Here is a 24,489-nt window from a genome sequence, read left to right on the forward strand (position 1 = left end):
AACACGAGAAAAAAATGGCGCAAATGTCTGGCCGTTGCTAAGATGGCACTGCTAAACTACTTTCAATGTTTTTTACTTATTATTATATTATTTCACTATATAGTATAGCAGCAGTTATAATAGTAATAATAATCATCATCGTGTAAACCTCGTTATATATTTATTTTTTGGTCATATTTATTTGTGTAGATTAGAATATGTAGTAGATAAAAAAAGCTGTATATTAGGTTTCACATACATTACTTCACTGCCACTTACCTCACTTTATAATTTCATGTGTAACATTTAAATTATCTGTTATGGCATCGTGTGAAAGGTTCCTACTTCGTGTTTAAGGTGGGCCTTTTTTGGAGTGTAATGTGCTCTGAGTGCTAATAATAATGATAATAATAACGTCTTTATCAGTGTGATGCTACAAGCTTGGCATACTTAGGCAGGACAATTCTAACAAAACAATATAAATCTGCTAATGTGAGTTTGTACAGTAGACTTTACTGATAAGTAATAAATGACACAGACACCAGATTTGCATTAATAATTGTTTCATTTGGTTACTCGGGGGAAAACACATCACATTTTCACCATTCATTCAATTGTTTTATGTACACAAATAACAGGCTTATTTTAATACTTTTAAAATATTTGTACAAAATACACTGTTCTCCCTTTTATAATATGTGTTTATCTGAAGAGGCATCTGACTGCAAAACATCAGCAGATGTGCATTGTTAATTTGTGATCACTTGACAGGCTTATCGAGGGCTTGCTAATATTATTGCATGCTGAAACACCGTTATTGCATAATTCATTCCTTTTATGGGTATCGGGGTTGGAGGAGTCATACCCACACCAACTTCGCTGGGAATTCTGGGAAGGTTTGAATGAAAGTTATAATAAATATGAGTTTCATAAACCTGAGGAGAGTTAGTAACCTGTAGGGGGAGGAAAACCTGAAAGAGGTTAAACCCAGGCTGCTCTCTTAATATTTTTTACTGTTCATAAGACATCTGGGGAGAATAGATTGGCAAAATCTTCTTGAAAAGAAACAGTGATTGTATATGAGAGGAAAGAGGGGATACGCTACGTCAGGCCAAGAGTGAAGTAACAGTGTCTTCAGTATAATTACAGGCAGTGATCTGCCTTTCCTGACCTGTAACACTGTTTGATCAATTGGCAACACAACCCATCATGTCAGTCACATGTGTCCACACTGACAAAAACAAGCACACACCCACATAACAGACACACACACACACACACACCTCATCCAGCTCAGATACACAGCAAAATTTCCGTATGACAAGATAGAAAACAGAGTCAAATTGTTGAGAACCTTCCTTATTTGACCCACCCAAAAAACAAAAACATATAATTGGATTAGTTGCTCAGCTGTTTTACAAACAGTACAGTTGTTTTTTTTTTATATATTTATATATATATTTCAAAAATGAACTTTAGAAAAGTGATAACTGGCACTGTTTGGGATCCTGTGACCATAGGGGCGAACACCCGCGAGGCTACATAAGCACATACTTGGATTCGGAAAATACAAAAGTCGTGGTTTGTAGTCGCTTGCAGAGGCTGCTGTCTACACTTCACATGCACTGTCGGAGTGAAAGACAAAAAATGTGTCCGCCTTTGCGAAAGCGTGGGACAACACAACACAGCTGGCTAGCAACAATAAATCCTGTACCTTCAATAGATCATGAGGCGCTTCACAGCAGGTAGCTTTTCAGTGGAATGCATATAAATAAGAGTTCAAACGACAAGGTACGGAGGGAGTGAGAGGCTAACTCACAGAAACAAAAGAACCACATTATTATTAGGTAACCAGCGGGGCAACACAATCAGTCACACTCTATCCATTTCACAATTACAAACTAAGACAGGTTAAAATGTTAGTTTGTGTAATAATTAGAAGTGTATCTGAAAATAAAACATCCCTGTTAATGATCTCATTTGTGATAGCTGAAGGGGGTAGACTGGCTTTTACTTATTTTCCTGCTTACACAGGAGTGAAACAGGCCTCTGAGCTAATGTCAAGCTGTGGGGCCTTAGCCCAGCGCTGGGTGTCGGGGAAAAGTGTCTTTCCGTTTCATCATTAAAGCTGCTTTTCTGACATTAATTATATTTATCCACCATAAATGGACAGTGAGTGATGAAAATTGTGTGTGTGTGTGTTGGGGGGGGGGCAACCTGGGTACTGGTTACTCTGGGGTACGACGACCAACCAAAACAGACCAAAGCTTCAAAAACAAAACGTGAAAAACTCTTTTAAAAGGGTTTAAAAATATGGGCTAAAACTGTGTGTGGAGAGATTTTCGGTAGCTTAAATGAAGTCGCTTGGGCTGTGAATGGGCCCGACGATCCCTTTGTTTTGTTTTGTTTTTGTGGCTCTCCCTGAACTTGTATCCCGAAGACGCTGGGGGGAGAAGCTGGAAAGTGAAAGGTACACAGGTATAACATCACCCACAGAGGGGATAAGCTGCAGTCATTCCTTCTCGTCTGGAGCTTCGTCCGTCAGACGGCAAATGAAAGGTAACAATTTCAACAACATTTAAAATAACCGCACACAAATCAAAGAGGTAAAAGTCGCTTTCTGAAAAGTGTGCTGTGAGGCTTGTTCGTCCGAAGATTTGGAGGCAATTAAAGTGCGTGCTGGTCACTGTCAGAACTGTCCAGTGAAAACCTTTGTTCTCTCGTCACGGAAAGGAGACGGTTCCCTCTTCACTCATATCCCTCCTTTCCTCCACAAGTGCTCCTCTTTTTTCTCCTCTCTCTCTTCTAAAAGTGAGATCTGTTTGTCTGAATGTGGAGCGATGCACTTTGAGAAACTGCAGGTAGGTCCATATACGCGGCTCTTGGAGTTTGGCAACGAGTCGTAAAGTTGTCATTTTCTCAAAACTGGATCAGATCGGGGTGAAAGGTTGCTTTGCTTCCACAAGCGTCTTAAGGAAGTTATTTTATTTGCTTTTTTTAGACAAGGGAAATGCTTTAAAACTCAATACCAGACACAGAGCTCAGTTTCGGTGGATTTTTCTGCAGTAGAGAAAAATATGCTGGTTTTGACCATCACAGAAACCGGATCCAGGGCTGTGGCTAGATGGAGTAGGTAGAGCTCTCAGACTGCTGGCGGATGTAGCACTGGAAACTCTTGTCTCCAATCGGATGCTCCCTGAGTACAAAGAAAAGGGGGAAAAAAATGTGACTGCAGTGTACTGAACTAGCGCCTCCACTTTGTTATAGATACAATAAATGAATTCATGTATAACTTAATCTCCTAATACAACACAAGCAGTGCACGTACTGGCTGCCTATCTTTGTCTTCTTGAACTTGTCGCGTTTGTACTTGGTGTGCTGCTGTTCCAGCGTCTGCACGGCTGAAATGATCTGCTTCAGGGTTTTGTAGGTCTCCTGGGGGTCGTCTATGACGAAGGTGGAGTACTCCTCCTGCTCGGGGCCGTCATATACCGACTTACTGCCGCAGGCCTCTGCAGCGGGAAACGGAATGAGAGACGAAAATGTGAAAAAAACAAATGTGGGAAGTTTGAAAAGAAAAAAACACATGCGCTTGGCGTCTAACCTTGCATCTTGATCAGTTTGGTCATGTATGTGCTGAACAGGGAGTAAATTCTCTCGGTCTCTCTGTCACCATCTACGTCCAGCTGGATGTTTGCCGGGAGGCCGCTGAAAAAAATGAAGTGTGCACGGAATGAGAGAGAGCGGAAACAAAGCACAGGAATGTGAAGCTGCGCAGATGTTAGCAACTTTATGTACCCGGTGCAGGGCGTACACCCGGGAGCAGTGTCTGCTGAGAGCTTGCAGCACAGCCAGTGGCCGTTGAGGTAGGCTGAAGGGTGGTAGGTGCTCAGGCGTTTGCGGTTGCACTGGCTGACTTTGGTCAGGATGTCGATCCAGTCGCGCGCCTCTACGCAGTTATTGGCCTGGATGTAGAGCGCCCGCTCTGGCTGAATGACCTGGAACATCTGAAGGAGGACGAGTGTGGGAAGAAAGGAGTGCAAGTTAGGTAAGAAAGTAAACACTTGTAGGAGAGATTTGGGCCCAAATACTCAAACCCTCAAATATTTCACAGGGGCTCACAGGGGGGGTCCTTACATTTTTCATTTTGAAAGACTCCTCCTCCAGCCGCTCTACAGCCAGAATGTTCTCTATGGGAATGCTGCAAAGAGCTCCCTCACCTGGTGGGAACAGGAACAACATCAGACATGGAACTGTTGAGGTAATAACAAACTGGATTGTTATGACTGTCATTGAGATGCGTGGTATGGTGTAAATACACATTTTATTTGACCTGTTCCGTCCAGCTTCTTTTCTTGTTAGGCTTTCTGCTTTGTGGCAAATTGTCGTAATTGAAAGTATCACTGGTAAGGAGTTGTACTATTTTCATATGGACTTTTTAAAAAAAAAACTTGTTTTACTCATATCGTAAGTTTTTAATCTAACAGTTAAAAGAGACAATTGGCTACCATTTCTAAGATGTTTAATTTGTTACACTTTACACCCATGCAGATTGTTGAGATCAGTTTTAACATCAATTATAAGCTTGTGACTTCTCTTTGTAGGATGATATTTCACCTTTCTTCATTACATAACCATTTAAAAATCAGAAAGAGATCTACATATGTGGAAGATCTAATACAAAAGATGATATTAGAAAGCACAGCTGGTTTATTCCACATCAGTTCATGAAATGAGTTCAGCCTGCCAGGCCAGGTCAAGATGTTGTCTAGGTAGGATGATGTTTGAGCAGCTCCCAGAAGATAATTTTAAGCTATATTTCCAAATCTCTATCTCTATTTTTATGGCCTTTATAGACTTTTATCAGCAGGATGCACTCATAGGAAGTCATATGGTTTAACAAAGGATGTTGATAACCACCATTGTGATTCCCATTTTTCTTCGTAGTATAGCCCTCTGCTTAAGGAATTTGAAAACTGCTCATGTATGTGTGTTCAGTAACCTAATATCCTCCACATATGTTGGATGATGAGTATGCAGATTCTGTCCCATGTCCCCACCCTCCTGATGATACACAATCAATCAGGTGAGTAAACAACGTTACTGGGATCACGAGCAGATCACGAGAGCGCACCTTTCGTTCTGTGGTAGGTGAATTCGTGGTTGGTGAGACGAAACCATCTCTTCTTGAAGTTTTTCATTCCAAACCGGTTTCTCCCCTGGGCTCTCTTTATCATGAACCTGTACAAAAATGGGAAAGAAAAATACGAGATGAGCATTTTTATTTCTCCACACCGGAAAGTGTGCTACCTAAATGTGTAAGACGTAAAGCTATTTGTAAATGCTATTTTATTCACTTAAAAGGGATCGGCTGCAGTCCTCTATTAATCATTCCAGTTACATGCTGGCAGTTATTTGAATTAACTGCTGCTGTACATGTTTTGGTTTTTTTAAGTACAGTACAGCTCTCATAGATCATGAGCCTATGAGTCAAAAAATGAGATGGGTCAGCAGATTAAAGGTACCAGTGTTTTTGCATATTTTACCCCAGTACCAACAAATTGTGCATAAATCACTGACTAAAACAGGATTCTAGTGATTTATTTCCAGCCTTCCAGATAGCCACTGATTTCTCTTTATTCCATTACATTATGAAAATATACACGCTAGAGATGAAATGCAAGAAAAATGATGCATGACATCATCAGCACTCATTTTTTAGGAAATAAGCCAATCAATTTCTTAGTTGTTTAAAAGTTATTGTATTTTTTTTAAGTTTTGTAAAACTGTGTTTACATGTCACTCTCTTTTGCGCCTTAATGCCATCAATATGATGTAAATATCCAATATAATGGATTAGATATCTTCAAGGATGTATTCTGATTTCTATAAACTGACACTCACATTCAATTAAAAGAACCAGTGGTTGCCTGTTGCTTAAAATCACTGTATTAAAATGTTTCTAATGTTTTGTGAAAGACACAATTCATTGTTAAAACATGTAAAACCACTGGTATGCTCCTTTTAAGGATAGTAAACAGCAGAAGGTTTTTGTTTTTGCGTTTTAGGGGCCGAAGGTCATGTGAAGTACAAAAGCACCACCACTTTCCCACAACACAATTTGAACTCTTTACTACAGAGTGAAGAACATGCTGGTCTCACACCTGCTGCAAGCTGTGTTGGAAACTCAGTTGTGTTTAGTAGCGATATGGTCACAGTCTAGAGTAAGGACATAAAGGGTCAGGATGGGGGCAGATATGTGATCCAAGAAATGCTCACACAGTAGTCCACCTGACATGTCAGGTGGAGTCAAAACCCCTTCGTCATCAACAACTCAAATTTTAAGTCAGTGTTTACTATTTACTTGCCATCTTATTTATCATCTTGCCATTTATCAGTGAGCTAATACATTTACCAGTTATTGGTCACTATGTCTAGTAATGAATTTTAGCTGTTTGTTGTGTTTAACAAGAAACTGTGTTTACTTATTTGCACTGTTAGCAAACAATTAAGTTATATTTAGCTATTTTGACTGTAAATTCATACTTTTAGTTAACAATTTCAAAAACTAACCATATTTTTAGTTAATAATTTCTAACTATTTGGTCATAATTTAAGCTAACACCCAGTTTAATAGCTGTTCATTATGTTTAGTGACCAATATTATCTTTTTGTTTCATGTTTATCCATACCATTAGCTAACAATTAATTTTTATTGAGCTAATTTTATAGAGTTATTGTAATTGTAAATCCAGTTTTAATTAACACTTTCATCATTTAGAAAGTATTTTAATAAATCATTTTAGTCAAAATTTTAGCCATGACTCTATTTAACAGCTATTTAGTTTAGTACCAGTGTTTTCCAAAAGCTTTGTTTGTTAATCTGTACCATTAGCTAACAATTGACCTTGAGTTTAACTGTTTAGCATGCTTAACCATAAACTGTGGTAACTTCATATTGTTAGCTAACGTTTAACTTAAACTAAGGCATTTTAACTGTAAAGCCATAGTTTTCGCTAACGATTTTAACTGCTAACCATTTTTTTTAAATGAATCATTCCTAACCTTTTAGTTATAGATTTAGCTACAACTGTATTTACCAGCTACTTATTATGTTTAGTGACCAATGTTTGACTAGAAGCTGTGCTTGTTTAGCCATACAATTAGGTGACAACTAACTTTTATTGAGCTAATTTAACTATAAATCAAATTTGTAGCTAACAATTTAAATTGCTAACCACATTTTTAATGACTGACTTATAACTTTTTAGTCATATTTTAGCTATCACTCCATTCAACAGCTATTGATTATATTTAGTGACCAATTTTAACAGTTTTTCATGTTTAATTGGAAACTTTGCCTTTTTATCTGTAATGTTAAGACAGAATCTTACTCAGTTGTAGCTCACTATTTTAACTGTAAATGCATATGTATAGCAAATAATTTCAATTGCTTAATCTTAATTTCGTCATATTCAAAGTTTCATCATTTTATAGCAGTATAGCATTTGCCAATTTATACTTTTTGCAATTATTTTAGCTAGCTATTTCCACTTTTGACAATTACTTTGAATTACTTTTACTATTTTACTATAAACTTTTAACTAAATGAAACATAAAATATAATTTTTGTTTTGTTTGTGTTTTAACTTTAATAAAATATACCCTCTCGTGACATACTGTACCCTTGGTTAACAATCACTGCAGTAAACCACCCCTGCGGTCACACTAAGCATGTCTGGCATTTGGAGGAACAACAAATTAAGGCCATCAACACTGGTTACACTTCCTAAGTAAGCAGGCTTAAAGGTGTACACTTTACTTTATACCATTACAGCCACTGTATTCTTCGGTCTACTGCCATGTAAATGCAGAAAGATTAAAATCCAGAGCAGATAATAAGAGTTTCAGATAGTCAACCTGACAGACCGCTTGTATACAGGTCAGATATAAAGTAAAGTGCAGCAGCATCTACCACAGCGCATGATGTTGGTGGGAGAAAAAAAAAATACCCGGCTAGATTTAGGTGGGGACACAGTGCACAAACAGTAGGGGGGTCTCAAGGGCAAAGCCTTTATATAGAGAATCTCTTACCTGCCCTTCGTGCCTTTTGACCCCTTCCCATCAACCCTCTTTATAGTGAGTTTTACACTCCTACGCACAGTTGCAGAAACAAAAGAGGGTGGGGATGCTGGTGAGTGAATTGCTGGCACAACTAATGTCAAATGGAAACTCTCCTCCTCTTTAATGCCTCATTAGAAACATCAGAACAGCCAACGTGTCAGTACAAAAGAATCTGTTTACTACCTCAGATGGAGCTTTTCTGGAAATGTTTACTTTAAGGAGTCAGGTATGTAAAGGCTGAATCTGCTTCACTGTAACGCAAAGGTCTAATCTGACAGTCAGATGAGAAAATTGTCAGCAGCCGATTAGTTTTGCATAAAGACGGGAAATGGGGGATCAAACTTATCGGCTGCACATCCATGATGTGATCTCACGTTCCACCACACCCCAAAGACGGATTGAGATCCGAGGAGGGTGGAGGGCATTTTAATATAGTTTAATACAGTGAACCCATTGTCATGCTCAAGAAACTAATGATGATTTGAGCTTCATTACATGGTCAAATATAGACAGCTGCCTCCAGCAGTCATCAGAAGATGGTCAGATCAATGTTTAATGTATTGTGTGTTTAGCGACGCTCTTCTGCATGCCTTGATGTTGCCATTCTATTGGCTCAAATTAGCTCTTGATTAGATATTTGCTTTAATGGACAGTTAAACTGGTATACCTAATAAAGTGGCCACTGTGTACATGACTACCTATCTAACAAAGAAGAATCTCGGAGGAGAAGTATTGGAGTTGTTTATAGTCTGCACCATAAAAAGTTTAAGAAAGCAGGCTCCTTACCCCTCTTTGAGCATGATTGGTGTCTCAATGCTCTTTTGATCCCATTTTCCAGACGTGGAGATCAGATCCAAGAACTGTGGAGGTTAAGCGTAAGAAGGCCATCAATCAAAACGTTTATTGCTGTGGTAAAAGTCTAGGTCGGGCTCATGCGCCATCCCAGTTTTTTTTATATCTGTAAAATGAATGCTTTCACATCCTTTTATTCACTCATTTATTATCTGTTCATCTGTGTTTATTCTACTTGTGACACGCAAGACTAAAAGACTATTTGATCGTGTGTGTGCTGACGGGCAAAAATTCACTGAATGCAAGAAAAGTGAAAGAAAATCAAAGATCAAACACTCACATTCTTCACAGCGTCTGCATATTTCTGCTCGTTGAAGTAGTCGTAAAAAGCAGCCATGTAAGACTCTTTGAAATTGGCCTTGAAGGACACAAAAAAAAGTATGTCAAGAGACAAGAGGTCAGCATTTTTGAACGCTTAGACTGAAATACAAAGGAAGTCCAGCTCAGAGACAGGAACGAAAACAGAAAAACTGCACGTTGAGCTGAGAAACTCACAGATTTTGACTTGGCAAGACTCCCCAGGGTCTGGATCGTCTTAGATATGAGGGTGAGGGTTCTCGAAGTGGCGGGGTCCTGAGGGGAGGAAAGGGCGATTAAAATGAAATTCTCAACCCGGACCAGAGCAGAAAAAAGTAAAGCAGGAATATTTAAACTTGGTTAGCTCTGAATCATGAAATAATTGCCCAAAAAAAATCTATTTTATTGTTTATTAAACTTTTATTACATTAAAAAAAGTTTTAATTTGAATAATATTTGCTACATCTGGCTTATAAATATAAATAAATATGGCAAATAATAAATCTGTCAGCACAAATAAAAGTGTAAAGTTCCAGAAAAAGTTCTGGTATCTCACTGCAAACTTTTCTGTGTTTTAATTGTTATTGTTTATCTACAACTTAGTTATTTTTGTGTACTATAAAGGCAGTGGTGGAGGTCTTTATCAGTAGGAAAGGCTGTAAAAACTATAAAAAACACAGTTAAAGGTCTAAATCCATGCCTTCCTTCACATTTTCCAAAGCCGTCCAGTGGGTCAGACTGGGGTCTTTGCTGGACCGATTCTGGCCCCCAGGCCTTATTTTTGACACCCCTGCACTAGGCATTAAAGGGTTAACCATCAAACTCACCGGATGGTGCGGTCGTAGATGGAACAGGTTTGGAGAGAGGATGGCTGGAGCAAAAAAACGCAGGAAGATGAAACTGCTCACTGCTGTGTATCGGACGTCTTGGTCAACTAGAGAGCCGAAAACAAAGTTTTGATTAGACCTGTTCAGAAAGTCCATAACTTCACAAAAACAAGACTGATGCAGGATATCCACACAAAGAAAACATGTAAAAGCTTCTTCGTTCTGAATGAATGCAGTGCCATGTAATGCCAACAGGAGGCAGCACAGTATAAGAGACGCAGTTCATAATGTGTTACAGATGACCTTAAGGGTTGTAAAGGAGGTTTAAGTGTTTAGCAGAGCATAAAAAGCCTTTCTGTTTCTGAGTGAATAGAAAAAAAAAGTGTCCTTGGACATCTTGCACATCCTTTACCATCCTTTATTTTCTGTTTCATATTAGCAGCTTTTTTCATCCCCCTCTAAGCCATTCATGCTCCAGGTTACCTTGGAAACGAGTGGCAGCAGACTCTCGCAGAGAGAAGAAGATATCACACATGACGGTGGGACAGCGAACACCAGAGGTTGTGATAACGTTGAAGATGCGGTCTACATAGTGACGAAGGTTTTCCTGAGGTGTGAAGGGCAGGAGTCAGAAAACACGCACCGGCACAAACTAACAGACTTCTTTGGTTTCTCCTTCTTACCCTGTTCGTCTCCAGGTTTTCTGACTCTTTGAGCTTGACAGGGTCGATTTCACAGGGCTTGTGTTCAGTGCAGATCTGCGGCGAGTTAGGAAAGTGTGCGATTATTATTTCATGAGAGATTTTTCAAACATAACTTGGTGAAATGGAAAACGTGTTGACATCAAAGTGTCACACCTCATCTATAATTGGCTTGAGCGTGACTTGGAGATAGTGCATTCCTGCCAGCTTCATGGTCTCATCGATGCACTTAGAAGTCAGCGAGTTTCCCCTGAAAATGGTGTTTGGATCCCTGCGAAAAGAACAAAAAAGTGAGAATTTGGAGTGAAAACAAACAAATACTGGTCTAAAAGTTGTAATGAGTCACTCACTGTGTGCGGTTAATTTCAGCATGAGCAATGGCGCTGATGAAAGGCACTATTTTGCCGTAATGAAGAAAGAGACGCACGAGAGGGATGGCGGCTTCTTGCTTCTCTCGACACACCTCCCCGAGAATATGAGCTGTGGACGCTGAAACGGGCTGGACACGGGGGGGGGGGGGTTGAGAAACGGCGGTTAGTGGCACGAGTAACAGCACTTGGGTGGGGGGGAGGGGTTAGCAGAGCAGGAGCAGGTGCACACACCTCGACATTAGCAGAGTGCAGCAGCAGATCTCTGAGCGGAGTGTAGTGTTCGGAGGGGAAGACATGGTCCTCGGTGTAAACGATGTTCAGACGCAGAGAGCCGAGCTCATCAACCTTCACAGACTTCCCCCCGTTCTCCCTGGGCTGCAGAAAGTACCTGCACAGGAAAAAGTGTCGTTTTATAACATCTTTAAAACTAGACTGGATTAAAAACGGACAGTTGTAACATGTAATCCTAAAGTGAGGACTGGGTGGAGGGTGGAATATGTGCCCTGTTTTTTTCTCACCATGCGTCGTGTACTCCGGCCTGACCCAGGACCCGCAGGGGCACACGCACACCTCCCAGAAACTCATCCCCAAACTTCAGGTTGCTGGCGTTCCACAGGTCCACCCTGAACACAAAGAGCATGGAACCGATCAAACACCAGAGAGGCTTGACGCCACGCCAAGTTCAGCACTGATCCTGGCACAGATAAGACAGCAAACTGACTCACCTCAGCGCCAGTTTGTCAACATCCTCCTCTTCAACGTCAAACTGCCGCTTTGTGTAGCTCAACGGCCGCGTCACCTAGAAATGGAGAAAGTTTCAATTTGTTTACATCCTATTAAAAAAAAACGATTTTAAATGATTTTGGGTGTAAAAGAGGATCTCGCTCACGCTGGATTGGGGCAGTAAGAAAAGAGATTTTGAAGCAATAAAACAAAAAAATCTGATCACATGACAGAAACATGATGGATGGGCTATGTTAGAGCGATGGGGGAGGTGCTGCCAGCTGAAAGCATGACAGGCAATGCACAGTTGTGTTCATGTGGTGGTTAGGAATAAATAGGACGTTCTTGTCGGCTAGAAATCAATGGGCCAGATTGTTTGGTTTGTCTGAATCAATCACAGTCTTGTCCTGCTGTCTGCTGGTGCTGCAACGAGGAGGCCACAGCAGAGTAAGTTCCTCAGCGAGAAGGAGGAGCAAACACAAAAATGTCAGAGTGAGCGAGGGTTAACGGGGCCAGTGTGATAGGGGGTGTATGAAAAATATCTTTACATATAAGCTAATGCAAAGAGAGAGTTGTTTTACCAAAGAACATTTTTCTAGTTTCTAGTTTGTTCATATGTAACGTTGCTAACTAAGCTGTGCTGCCATGTTTTTTTCTCTCTCAAAAAACGCTTTTTTCCTCAAAAGAGAAAAAAATCATTGGATCATTGCAACGCTCTGACCTTGGGGTGAATTTGCTGGGACGTCCACTCTTATGAAGATCGTGGCATTGTGCAAACACAGATTTTCCAGAAAGGCAAACAGCTAAAACGTTTGCTTTTAAAGAGGTGATCACACTTGCTGAGGATCAGTTAATCGAGTGGATTTAATTAACGGCACCTTAATAATACTGACCGAGAAGTAAGGTTGTACTTAGTCTTTCACAGGAGTGTACGAAATCCCGTGAAAACTTTCTGTTTCACATGACTGTAGCTTGTAGACACTAATTACACATTAGCTTGTTAGCATTTGTTTATTAGCCACACTTGTTTTGTAAAAGTTACAATGTCTGCTTTAAAAATTTAAAGAGGACCTATTTCTACAATTAGTACTCACAGCTCAACACCCCCCCCCCCCCCCCCCCCCCCCCCCCCCCCAAATTATTTATCTTATGCCTCCCCTCAGTTCCTGTCTTTTTAATGCCTCGCTGCCTGAAAGCCCACTTTGGGAGCAAACCTGCTCCTAAACTTCCAGCAAACATGCCCGAGTGAGCTAACAGGATATTATGTCAAAAACAGAGTGATAGCAAACACCTGGCATTGCCACACTGCCCCAAAGCCTTGGAGTCAATAGCTATGAGGGCTCTACGTAGTTATGCTCTTCATACAGACCACAATTTACTATCTTAGATTCTAAAAATCAATCATTCAGCTCGTGTTTAATGTATGTGAAGCCTGCGCAAATATCGCTGCTCATTCAGTGGGAGGAACATATGAGGTTTTTGTATCTTAAACTCACTGGCCACGAAAACCTCTAACTTGATGCAAAAATGAGGTGCTGTTAACGAATAGTTATCAGTAATTTGGGGATAACCCCTCCCCAAGTAAAACACAACAGTTTAACTCATCAATAACCTCGTTCAAGTGTAATCAAGAGAATAATAACATCAATGGCCTTTCAGAGGAACTGGGACTGTGAATCAGGCCACATTTTACATGAAATTGGAAAATTGACAATTACACTTATTTGTATTGTTAATATTTTTTTTTTGCATTTCTTGAGAAACTACCTCGAAATAGAAAACCTCTTCAAACTGTGGATTGTTGGTTTTCCTCTTCACCTTGGTCTTCTTGGCTTCTGACCTGAGCGGTAAAGAAAAGCAGATGGAGATAAATCATCCACGTCCATGTATATTCAAAGCTAAACGTGATAAAGTTGTGCATGCTGACTTCTAAAATCACACTTAATTGTGTAAGATCTCACACCTTGAAGGACCTAGCAAGGACACGGCAGCGTAGGGGTCACATTGGCCATTGACAATCGGAAGACCTTGGCACTCCAGTACTCTGCAGAAACAGACAAAGTGAACATCAGCGAATGAGCACACACACACACACATACACAGAACTGAAAGACATTAATATGTTGTTTATCCAACTATTACACATCATAGTCCTACAAGTTCTGTCACAATAACAGCTGTAAAAACCCAGATGTTCTTTACAATATACTAATTATTTTAAGTTCAGGTGTTCTAATCTCCAATCCTTAATAAAAGAGGAGTTGGCTCAACTGTTTCCTTCATTTAAAAATAGCAGCAAAAGAAAAAAAAACAGGTGAAGGATGAAGAGATCGCCAAATACCAATGGTAAAACAAAACCGTCTGAATATACTCCCGGAGGAAGCCCCATTACACTTTACATAATCAGTTAATGATATTACTAGTAATAGAGTCATGAGTACTGTCAAGATCATTGAGAGCTGACACCCAATCTCACAGCCCTGCACAGCCAGTAAAAGCCTCAGACCTCTAGTCAACCCGCCTATAGGATAAGAACAAAAAAAAAGCTATTATTGACACACAGAAATAATTGCTATTGTGCACGTAGCATCCGACCACATATGCAAGTTTCTGTGGAGGTAAACAACCAGCAAACAACCTGCATGCAGAAAGTAGATGACTATGCTTTTGTGATTATTTGAGTTTATTCTGGAGGTTCTCAGTATCTTAGTGCTAAAAAAGACTCAATACAGCTCAAAATTCATTTAAGAATCAATTTTTTCTAGTTTGAAGACATTAAAGAAATTTACCTGAATACACCTGCATATACTTTTTGAGATAATTGGTGACATCTGAAGCCTTTGTGAGAATTTAAGGATGTTTTTCCTGCTGGTCAGGCTAAATACAGTTTAACCCATGATTAATATCTTTAAATCACTCCTGTGCCTTTCCTGGAGAAAACGTCCATTCAGCTTTACCCACGGACTATTTAACAACAGACAATGTGTCACCACTTCCTGTCATTGTGCAAAGAAAAAGAGAGGCCAACACATCTCAGAAATGGGTGCTGACATCTTGGGCTGGTGATGTCATTTGAAACAAGAGTTTTCTCGGCATACACGTTCCCTATAGACTTGTTTTGCTCTTAGCTTGGTCTGCACCAGTGCAAAGTGGCGACTTCAGGTCCACCTGTTAAGAATGTGTGGCTTTACCAGGTTGAAAAAAAATCCCTCAACGTCTTAAAATAATACAAAACCAATTACATACATGAATAAAACTATTCTTTTTTTTAAATTCGAATCATTGCCATCATTCTGTGTGAACATTTCATTTAAAAAAATAGTTTGAATGCCAGCAGCTGGCACACAGTGACCATCGGGGCATTCTGGGACAAATCCCCCACCGGGCTGTGCTGAGAAACACATGAAAAAAAAGATGTAAGAAAGTAATTCCCTCTGAGCTGTTTGGCAAGTGCCTGTGCCAGTTTTAAATCCAGCGCCATTCAGCAACTACAGTCACGACCCAAGCGTCACTTGTGAGAAGTTACAGGAAAATAAGATCACGTTAAAACCATCAAAACTGTATCTTTAGGAAAATAGACAAAGATTTAGTTTAAGGGAGAAAACTAAACACAGGAAGGCTTTTGGTCCATCAGTGACACCCAAGAATTGTGATTTTTCTAAAAAATGTGACATTTATTTCACCTCTTTCATTATAAATAAACACACTGCATTTTAAATTAGATAATATATAGATTGTTTACACTTTATAGTATAAAAATCTATGATCGCCACATTTTATTAAGTTATTGACATCTTGCATATTCTAATTTCTCCCCTATGGTATAATGTAAGTATATTTTTCATCTTATTTGTGTGAGGTAGACAGTTTATGTGCTACAAAAAGCAAGCTGTTAAAAAGTTTCCTTTTAAAGCACTAAGAACTAAAAACTAACCAAACGCTAGTTGAGTACACTGAAAAAAAGGTCAGGACGAAGCGGTAAAATGATGTTTCAGGGTGATTCACTGTAATCTATGTCTACGTGTCACCGCTGTCCTCCTACCCCATGACATCATGCTGTAAGGAGATTAGCACCCAAACAGGACACCCAGCGGGACGAATCACTTCCTGTGTGTCACCACCTGTGATGCACCACTAGTCACAACACATGATGAACCACACGGCAAATCACAGAAGCGCTGCCCGCAATTGAACAGACACACATGTATGCACACACATGCGCGTGCACACGCAGGTCCCCTAATAACGAATAAGAAGTGGGCTGGGTTAAGCATCACTAATGCCAGAGCACTTCCTGGCCAGTAAGCTTGTTTATATAACCCCTGTTTGGCCTACAATCCTGGCCCCACGCTACCTCATCACTGCTGTGAGCTCTGGCATGCCAGACAGCGGTGGAGATCCAGACTTTTTTTTTGGTTGTTTTAGTCCACATTACTCATATTAGGTTAATGTGCTTCACCGCTGCACCCATGCTTCCTGTCAAAAACAATATCACTCAAATAAAAGAGAAACTAATTACATCACAGCCCAGACAAATAGAGTGGATGTGATTATGAGTCAGTGTCTCTGATGGCTACACCACTGCGATATATGAGAGCAGGGGCGTTATAAGGCACTTGTTATCTCCTGATGTCTCCCATGGTTTTACATGACCAGCTCCAATGTGCCTGTCAGTGTCTCGAGTCATCAGTTTTCTCAGCATTTTGTTTACCTGTCTGTTTCCAAATAGGGCCCACAAGGAGCCTGCATGAACTCTGATACACTGCCTCAGGGGACTCTGAGTCAGTGATATTTGCGGTTGCAAGCTGAGAGAAAAAAGAAATAGAAATGGGGGAAAAAAATACTGAGGGTGGAAATTAGAAACAAGCGAGCACTACAAACCGCTACTGATCCCTAAAGGCTCGAGGCTACATGTAGCACTACATGTAGATATTACTGAGAGGTCAGATTGAGGCAAGGAAGAGGAATGTGCAAAATCTGCAACACGGGGATAGCTCTGTTTTTGTGAGTGTGAACACCTAATAGACCTTAAAGGTGCACCCAGTCTTTTTTTAGTATATTTAATAGAAAAGAAGAACACTGCACTTATAAATATATATTTATTAGTGTGTAATTACATGTTCAAACAGACTCATAAACTTAAAAATACCTAGGAGAAGGGCACCAGTTTGAGGAAGTCGCCATGTTGCCCCGCCATCTTGATTACAGCAGTCAAGATCGACTAGAGACTAGCTAGAGACATAAGCAGTACGCTAAAGTTGGAACAATTTGTGAAGGCAAATTTTAATTCATATTTGCGCCTTTAGATTGAAGGCGTGAAATATCATAGATATGTTTTACCACCTGAAAACGGGTCTTTTTAAAAACAAGTTTGTCCTACAGTGGCCACCGTAGCTAGGGTTATGCACTTGAATTAAGTGGGGTAAGAAAACAGAATTCAGTTAACTGAATCTGCAATCTACTGACATCTAGTGGTGAGATTTTCCCCACTGTACCTTTAAGTCTAGCAATAACCTCTGGGACTAAAAAGTGTCAAAAACTGCAGTTCCTCTAATCGCCACTTGAGGCTGAGTCCCACATTGAAATGTCAACTCTACATTAATATACTTGTTTCTCAATACTTAATAGTATTAAGATGTATTTTTATAGCCCGATATTAAAACACAAAAAAGATTTTATTGTCTCTGTGCAAATGTTCCCCACTCATAAATACAGTGGGAATTTATTCTTATAACTCTCAAGTCTAAATATTGTTATCTAGACAGCTGTTAAGTCTTAGAGTTAAGGGCATAGTCCGTTTGACTGACAGGCAGCTTCCAGTTACTCCAGTCACGCTTGACCTCTCGGTTTATGGTGTTGGTGCCTTTTGGAGCATTTATAATTAAATTACCTGACAAATGATATGGTTTGCTGTGTAGCTAATTATGACATATTGTGAGGTTGGTTCTGGCTTGGCATTAATTAGCTGGTATCTGTTTCTGTGAAACCGACCTGCAGAGTGTACAGATACAGCTTAACAAAGAAGCTTGTTTTTACTAGCTTATACGTCAACTCACCAACCTCTAGTTATTAAAAAAGTACACAAAATTAACATGCTGACACTGAGGCATTAAAATGCAGAGTTCAGAAACCAATGCATGATGTCATGGTGGCTATGTCTGTTTGTATATCCTACTTTCAGCTTTCAGCTCTAACTTATTCACAAGGACTTGCCACTGTTACATTTTTACACACTATGTCCTTCCTGATACAACTCCCAAGGGATTTGTGTCCCCTAGAATCAAACCCAGGGCTATGGAGCCACTCTGTCTGACTTCATATAAATTCAGACAAGATAAGAAGAGATCATAACTCTGGGAATACTGTAAAGTAACAAGACTAAAAACTTTAAAGCCTTCTTCTTATTTTGTTTATACTTTTGCAGTAATTTTAATAAAAAGTAATACAGCCTGCTGCTTCTGCTTCTTTTTTTGGGTGATAGTGGTTTCTTAAAATAGTTTAAACACCACTTGAATCGAGGAATTCATTCAGTATAAATCAGCAGGCTACACACTTACTTCATAGTTGTAGTCTTAAACCCTTGGGGGGCGTGGAGTTCAATCAGAAACATATCTGACTTTGTGTTTGAGGTATTCTGCTGTAAAATGAGTACTAACGTCTGCCAGCATGTCATGTTTTTCCCTTTGAGAGATGGGAAGGGGGTTTAAATTGATGTAACCATCATCTGTGTCTTTGTGATTTATGGAAACTGAAACTAGTTATGCACTCGCCTTTAAAAAAAAGCCCCCTGTGTGTAGCATCAAACAAAAACTACACAAGACAACAACGTGCTTAAAATGTAACCCACACGGGACTCAACTCTGAAGACGTGAATGAAGCTCGGTCTCCAGTTTACATCACTTTAACGGTTAATTAATAATGGCTAAGACTTTTTTGCTTAATGGACAAGGCTCTCCCCGTCTCTGCCGTACACGTGTCTTTCTAGAGAAATCTGACTAGATGACCCGCTGCTTTCCACTCTAAGCTCCTTACCCACGATGTGCTCTGGGAACAGAGCCACGCTGGCTCGTCATTAGCCTGTACTGCTACACGCTACAAAGGCTGGAAAACCAACAAGCGCACACAGTCGTAAACGTAATAATTCATCCATGAGCACAATTATCATTATTCATCGCTTAGGTTTACCAGTCACATGTGAATACAGTCACATTTTCAAACAACAAAAGGCCATGTACAAAAAAAACTGTCTTTGTCACCGCCTGTTAGCGCCATAGTGGTACAAAGAAAGATGGTATGGCAATGCTGGTAAAAAATGTACATTAAATATAAGCATTTTTTGTGTGTTTACGTGTTTGTGTGTATGAGTGGCCTCACCGTGTGGCCAGTTTATGGCTGATGACGCCACTGTCCGTGATGACTTCACTCAGACGAAGCTCCAGGTGCACTTTTCCCTGCATGACACAAAAACAGAGACACCTGTTATTAGCCCATTGTTTGTCCACTGAGAACACAGCATAAAATTCAGCCCGCTGCAGATTTTTACCCTGATGTGTGTACAGGAAACACAGTTGGTTTGTGTCACAAGACAAATTTCTGCTAAATCTGAAACTGAAACTGATATGCAATCTGGTGCAAACTTGGTGTTACTTAATCTTATCTAAGGCGTGAAACAGTTTCTCAGAATAGGACCGATCCATGGAGAGGGAGTTTCATTCAACACACACAGAAATACGGACTAATTTATCTCTAATAAATCCCCACACAAAACAAAAACACACAATCATGAACAAGTGGAATTCCTTCAGTAACAGAGACACTGTGAAAATAGCTGAGCCTGAACATCATGCTGAAGTTATTCTTCCTCTGAAGTGATTGGATTAATGACATGATGACAGTGCAGCGATGCAGCTGTCTAGAAAAACTCCATTAATTAACAGCATCAGTATGCAAACCTACAGGCGTTGGCTCTTTCTGCGCGATTCAAGCTGAGAGAACAAACACATGCACACTTTACACACACATGTGCACACAGGCAAAACAATGTGTCCTCTATTGAAAAGAGAAGAGAGACACTCTATCTTCCTACTTCATCTGATCCATCACATTCACTTTTCTCTCTCTTGTCTCGTTCTCTCACACATCCTTCCTCTCCCCGGCTACTCGCATGAATGTCTCTCTGTTTCAGACCCCTGCTCTAGGGCTACACACACCCATCTGTCTGCAGATGTTACTGTTCACTGTTCACTGTGTCTCACACTCTGTGTGTGCATGTGTGTGGGTGAGTGACACTGCTGAATAGTGAATAGTAGAGAATACTGCACATGTAATAAATAAGTATGGTGGACAAGTGCTATAAAATGAAATCTGTACATATCATAACAACAAGGTAAAGACCCTACAATATTAAAACGAAAGAAACCCCAACAATCACACAACCCCTCTGTGAGCAAGCACTTGGTAAATGTGGGAAGGAAAAACTCCCTTTTAACAGGAAGTAACCTCCAGCAGAACCAAGCTCAAAGAGGGGCAGTCATCTGCCACGACTGGCTGTGAACGAGGGGAAAGAGGACAAAGCAACTGACAGACACATCAGTGGTAACAGAGAGACTGCAAACAGTGCTACACTGAACATTAAAACGACCCTTTCACCCAGCGCTGTCCTTTAATCTTCCCGCAAACACTTCTTTTATCTTTGTCATACAAGATGAGTCAATGAAAACAAAAACCTGCAGTCCAAACATAAGCTCTCACATCTGTCAATCAGCTGACATTTAGCCATTAATTTCATTCATTCATGGCAAATGGAGAGCATAGAGTAATATTATAAAAGCTGCACGTTAACTACTGGAGGTGAACAAATGTTTTTTATGTAGACACAGAGACACAGGTGACTTTGACCCCCCAGTCTCAAATGTTTCAGGTGCACACACAGTCTGTTTGTTTGGGTTCTGCCCCAGTTCAGACACGAACACACAGATGCACTACATCTATACATGGTGGAGGGAAGGTGTAATATTTAAAATGTTTTGATATGAGTACATTTAAAACACTTGTATTTCCGTACCAAAACAGTGCTGTTTAGTACCTTACCTTCAGGAATATGATTTTTAAGTAGGGCCTTTTTCCCTTAAACAAAAGAGCTTATTAAAAGGGGATTTACTGTATGAGTACAGAAAGTGACACAAGTTCTTAATATTAGGTACCCTAATTAATATTAGATTAAGGACAGACCTAAGCTAGTGTTTGCCACTATAGCTCACAGGCAACCCATGTATCAAAAACTAGTGTCTGCTAATGTTGGCTAAAGGCAGCTAATATTAGCTGAGGTGCCGGTTGATCAGGTGACCCATGTACTGAAGGCTAATGTTTGAAAATGTCAGCTAATGTTAAAAAACTTCAGCTAGTGTTAGATAAAGTTAGCTAACATTAGCTGGGGCACTCTATAGCTATCAACATATAAAATGAAGACTGGTAAGTAATGTAAATTCATGTTTGCTAAGTTTAGCTTAAGGTATTGTTAGCGAAAGTTAGCTAACATTAGCTGGGGTACCACTGTGGCACACCTGGTTGAGAAGGTGACCTTAGCCTAGTATTCATTATTGAAGGCTAGTGCTTGCTAATCAGAATTGATTCTGATTAGCAAGCACTAGCTAATGTCAGCTAGCCTATTCTTTCAGGTGCTCTGTTATTCACAGGGGTGGTCGCCACAGCAGGAGGAACTACATATTTGATTTGTCAGATTTTTTACACCACATCCCCTTCCTGATTCAACCCTACCAGGGATTTGTGTCTATACCTGGTCTCGAATTGGGGATCTTTCATGTGCTGGGTTAAAATTTTAAGACTTTGAGACTTTAAGATTTTGAGACTACCTGACAATGTGTTTGCCACCAAGTGTTTAGTTTATATTAAAAATCAAAAGGAATAAACTCACATCGAAACAACAATGGCACCAACAAATAAAAGGAGGGTCATAATGAAGCAATGTGGGCTTACAATAATCTAATACAATGTCTTTTTTCACACTATGTTTAACTGTAAGATGTTTTTTTGTGAAAATTTTCAAAGAAGCTTATCAGTGTACGGGGAAAAAAGGGGAACATGACTGTGCAGCTGTGTGATGGGATTAATGCTGTGAACTGTTAAATTTGCATTAAGTGGAGAAATTAGAAATGCTATTAAAAGACTGACCCAAATAAAGGGTTTCTCTTACCAGTGATGATTTATGGTTTAGGTTTGCTTTGAATGTTGACTGACATTAAAAGTATTTAATGCCAGCTTTCAATTTTAACTGTACACATTTTTAGATGAGATATAAAAACCCTTTAGCTCTGTAGAAAAAAACAACAACTAGAGACTGTACAAAAAGAGAGGACGAGATGAAAAGTGCACACTTAGTTTTGTTATAAAAGTACGTCTGTGTGCCTTTGTACTGACCTGCACCTCTGAGTCAGCGCTGACAGGTTGTAGCTGGAACCAGGTGTCTTTCCCGTGATATTTCTGCAGGTCCTCTTTCTTCACGGCAACCTTGCCTATGCACATGTTAGCACACAAAGATAAATGAGCTGAAAAACACAACTCACTTCATGCATCCCAGAAAGCCTGCGTACTTCAGTGTGACGTAGATCGTGAATGCTTGACAAACTCTTACACAAATACTTACATGTCTGCTCATGTACTGTAAAACCACATGCCAATTGCTTTTTAATGCACACAGTCACCTAGCACAGAAATACAACAACGTGCATTTCGGTACCCTGGAAATGACCCCTGTCATTTCTTTTCTGAAATCAGTCAGAGTAGGGGTTTGCAACACCCACAAACATTAACACACATACCCACACACACAGAAATTTTTCCATTTGTGTGTGTGGTGCTTGAGACCTCACACAACCACGCTGCACATCCAAACCCACCAGTACACACTGACACACCCAATGATAGAAACATCCGCCCACACAAACAAACACACACCTTTGACACGTATTTGTAGCCAAAACATTGTTCTGCGATAAAGCAGTCATACCCACTATACAGATACACATATACATATATGATGGTATATATATATATATATATATATATATATATATATATATATATGTATATATGCAGTTGTGGTCGCAAGTTTACATACAGTAATCGTGGGCATGAATGTTTCACGATAATTTTGGGGCTTTTAACGATTTGTTTGAACTGTAATGATCATGTTTGACTTTAGCTGGTAGTTTGTCTTTGCCAGCAATAAAGGATTTGTTTGACAGCACTCATTGGATTGATCAATGCTGAGAACAATGGAAATGTCCAAGGAACTCAGTGAAGATCTAAGGAGAACTCAAGATTTACACAAATTGGGAAGGTCTCTTGGAGTAATTTCCAAACAAGTGCAAATTCCAAGAACATCAGTTTAACAACTGGATGTCAGTACAAGTTATTCTGATGTTTCACCACAAAATCCAAACTGCCAACCTCAGATGAGAGGAAATTTGTTAGTATCCTTTGGAGCAACCCAGGAACCACCAAGGCTGAAGGCTGGCATGAATTGGGAACGTCTGGAACACCAGTGAAGTGAGGTTTATATTGCCATGAATTGAGAGGTTGCCAACCAAGAAAATTTACTAAAATCTGCCCACATGGACAAACCAAATTTCTTCTTGAGAAAAGATTTATGGTCAGACAAGACAAAGATTACACTGTTTGGCCACAATAACAAGAGGTATGTTTGGAGGAGTAAAGGTGAACACTGTACCAACTGTCAAGCATGGTGGTGGTAGCATTATACTCTGGTGTTGTTTAGCTGCCAGTGGTACTGGTACACTGGACAAAGTAGATAAAATAATGAAGAAGAAAATCCATCTCCAAATTCCTCACCTCAAATTAACAGCTAAACAGCTGAAACATTAACACAAGTGGGTTTTACAACAGGACAATGATTCCAAACACACATTAAAACGGGTTTTGGAATGACCTTCCAAAAGCCCGACCTCAACCATATTAAAAGTTTGTGGACTGTGCTTAAAAGCTGTGTCCTTGCCAAAACAAATAAACAACCACCCCCAAAACAAACAAACAAACAAACAAACAAACAACAAAACAAAACAAAACAAAACAAAACAAAACAAAACAAAACAAAAACAAAAACGTCCAATTTCAATGAACTCTACTAATTCTGCCAAGAAGCGTGTTCAAATATCCGGCCACACTTACACCAGGCTACCAAAAGTGTTTGGTTGAGGTGCAACTTGTTAAGGGACATTTAACTGAATATTAGGAAGGGTCTTACTTTGAGCTTGTACGTATGCTTTTGACCCTGTGTAGATTAGAGAAAATACAAAATAAATTCAAACTTGTCCTCCCAATTCTTGATGTATCCTGTACAATCATTACACCTTGAAAAAAAACCCAAATTGCCATTATATTCATGCCTATGATGAGTGTATGTTAACTTCTAACCACAACGGTAGATTTTTTCCCACTGACCATAGCAGCAGTAGAGTTAGTAGTTAGTAACAATAGAGTACCCATGTTCTTACTACATCCAGCACTCAAAATGCTATTGCACGCATGTAAGACACAATCTCTATTTCTAGTTTTACAGGATTATTTTATGGTCTT

The 24,489-nt window shown here is 39.7% G+C and overlaps 1 protein-coding gene across 2 annotated transcripts in view; it reads right to left on the minus strand.

Moving 5' to 3' along the window:
- Positions 1-532: 532 nt before the first annotated feature.
- The window catches only part of rasa3 (RAS p21 protein activator 3), a 41,931-nt gene continuing 17,974 nt past the window's right edge, over positions 533-24,489 (minus strand). Inside the window, exons 4-25 of one of the 2 annotated variants that reach the window (XM_063474192.1) lie at positions 22,312-22,406; positions 19,249-19,325; positions 13,838-13,918; positions 13,642-13,714; positions 11,877-11,950; positions 11,670-11,774; positions 11,383-11,539; positions 11,131-11,279; positions 10,937-11,051; positions 10,763-10,837; positions 10,563-10,686; positions 10,080-10,186; positions 9,451-9,528; positions 9,236-9,313; positions 8,890-8,963; positions 8,074-8,133; positions 5,114-5,220; positions 4,117-4,199; positions 3,778-3,986; positions 3,584-3,687; positions 3,308-3,491; positions 533-3,175 (exon numbers count right to left, since the gene is read on the minus strand). In XM_063474192.1, coding sequence (XP_063330262.1) covers positions 3,100-3,175; positions 3,308-3,491; positions 3,584-3,687; positions 3,778-3,986; positions 4,117-4,199; positions 5,114-5,220; positions 8,074-8,133; positions 8,890-8,963; positions 9,236-9,313; positions 9,451-9,528; positions 10,080-10,186; positions 10,563-10,686; positions 10,763-10,837; positions 10,937-11,051; positions 11,131-11,279; positions 11,383-11,539; positions 11,670-11,774; positions 11,877-11,950; positions 13,642-13,714; positions 13,838-13,918; positions 19,249-19,325; positions 22,312-22,406 — 2,285 coding nt within the window. In that variant the 3' untranslated portion in view covers positions 533-3,099. The remainder of the gene's footprint in view (positions 3,176-3,307; positions 3,492-3,583; positions 3,688-3,777; positions 3,987-4,116; positions 4,200-5,113; positions 5,221-8,073; positions 8,134-8,889; positions 8,964-9,235; positions 9,314-9,450; positions 9,529-10,079; positions 10,187-10,562; positions 10,687-10,762; positions 10,838-10,936; positions 11,052-11,130; positions 11,280-11,382; positions 11,540-11,669; positions 11,775-11,876; positions 11,951-13,641; positions 13,715-13,837; positions 13,919-19,248; positions 19,326-22,311; positions 22,407-24,489) is intronic. The other variant, XM_063474200.1, reaches the window with a different exon arrangement.

Source organism: Pelmatolapia mariae, linkage group LG1 (genome assembly GCF_036321145.2).
Source record: "Pelmatolapia mariae isolate MD_Pm_ZW linkage group LG1, Pm_UMD_F_2, whole genome shotgun sequence".
In the NCBI taxonomy this organism is placed as follows: domain Eukaryota; kingdom Metazoa; phylum Chordata; class Actinopteri; order Cichliformes; family Cichlidae; genus Pelmatolapia; species Pelmatolapia mariae.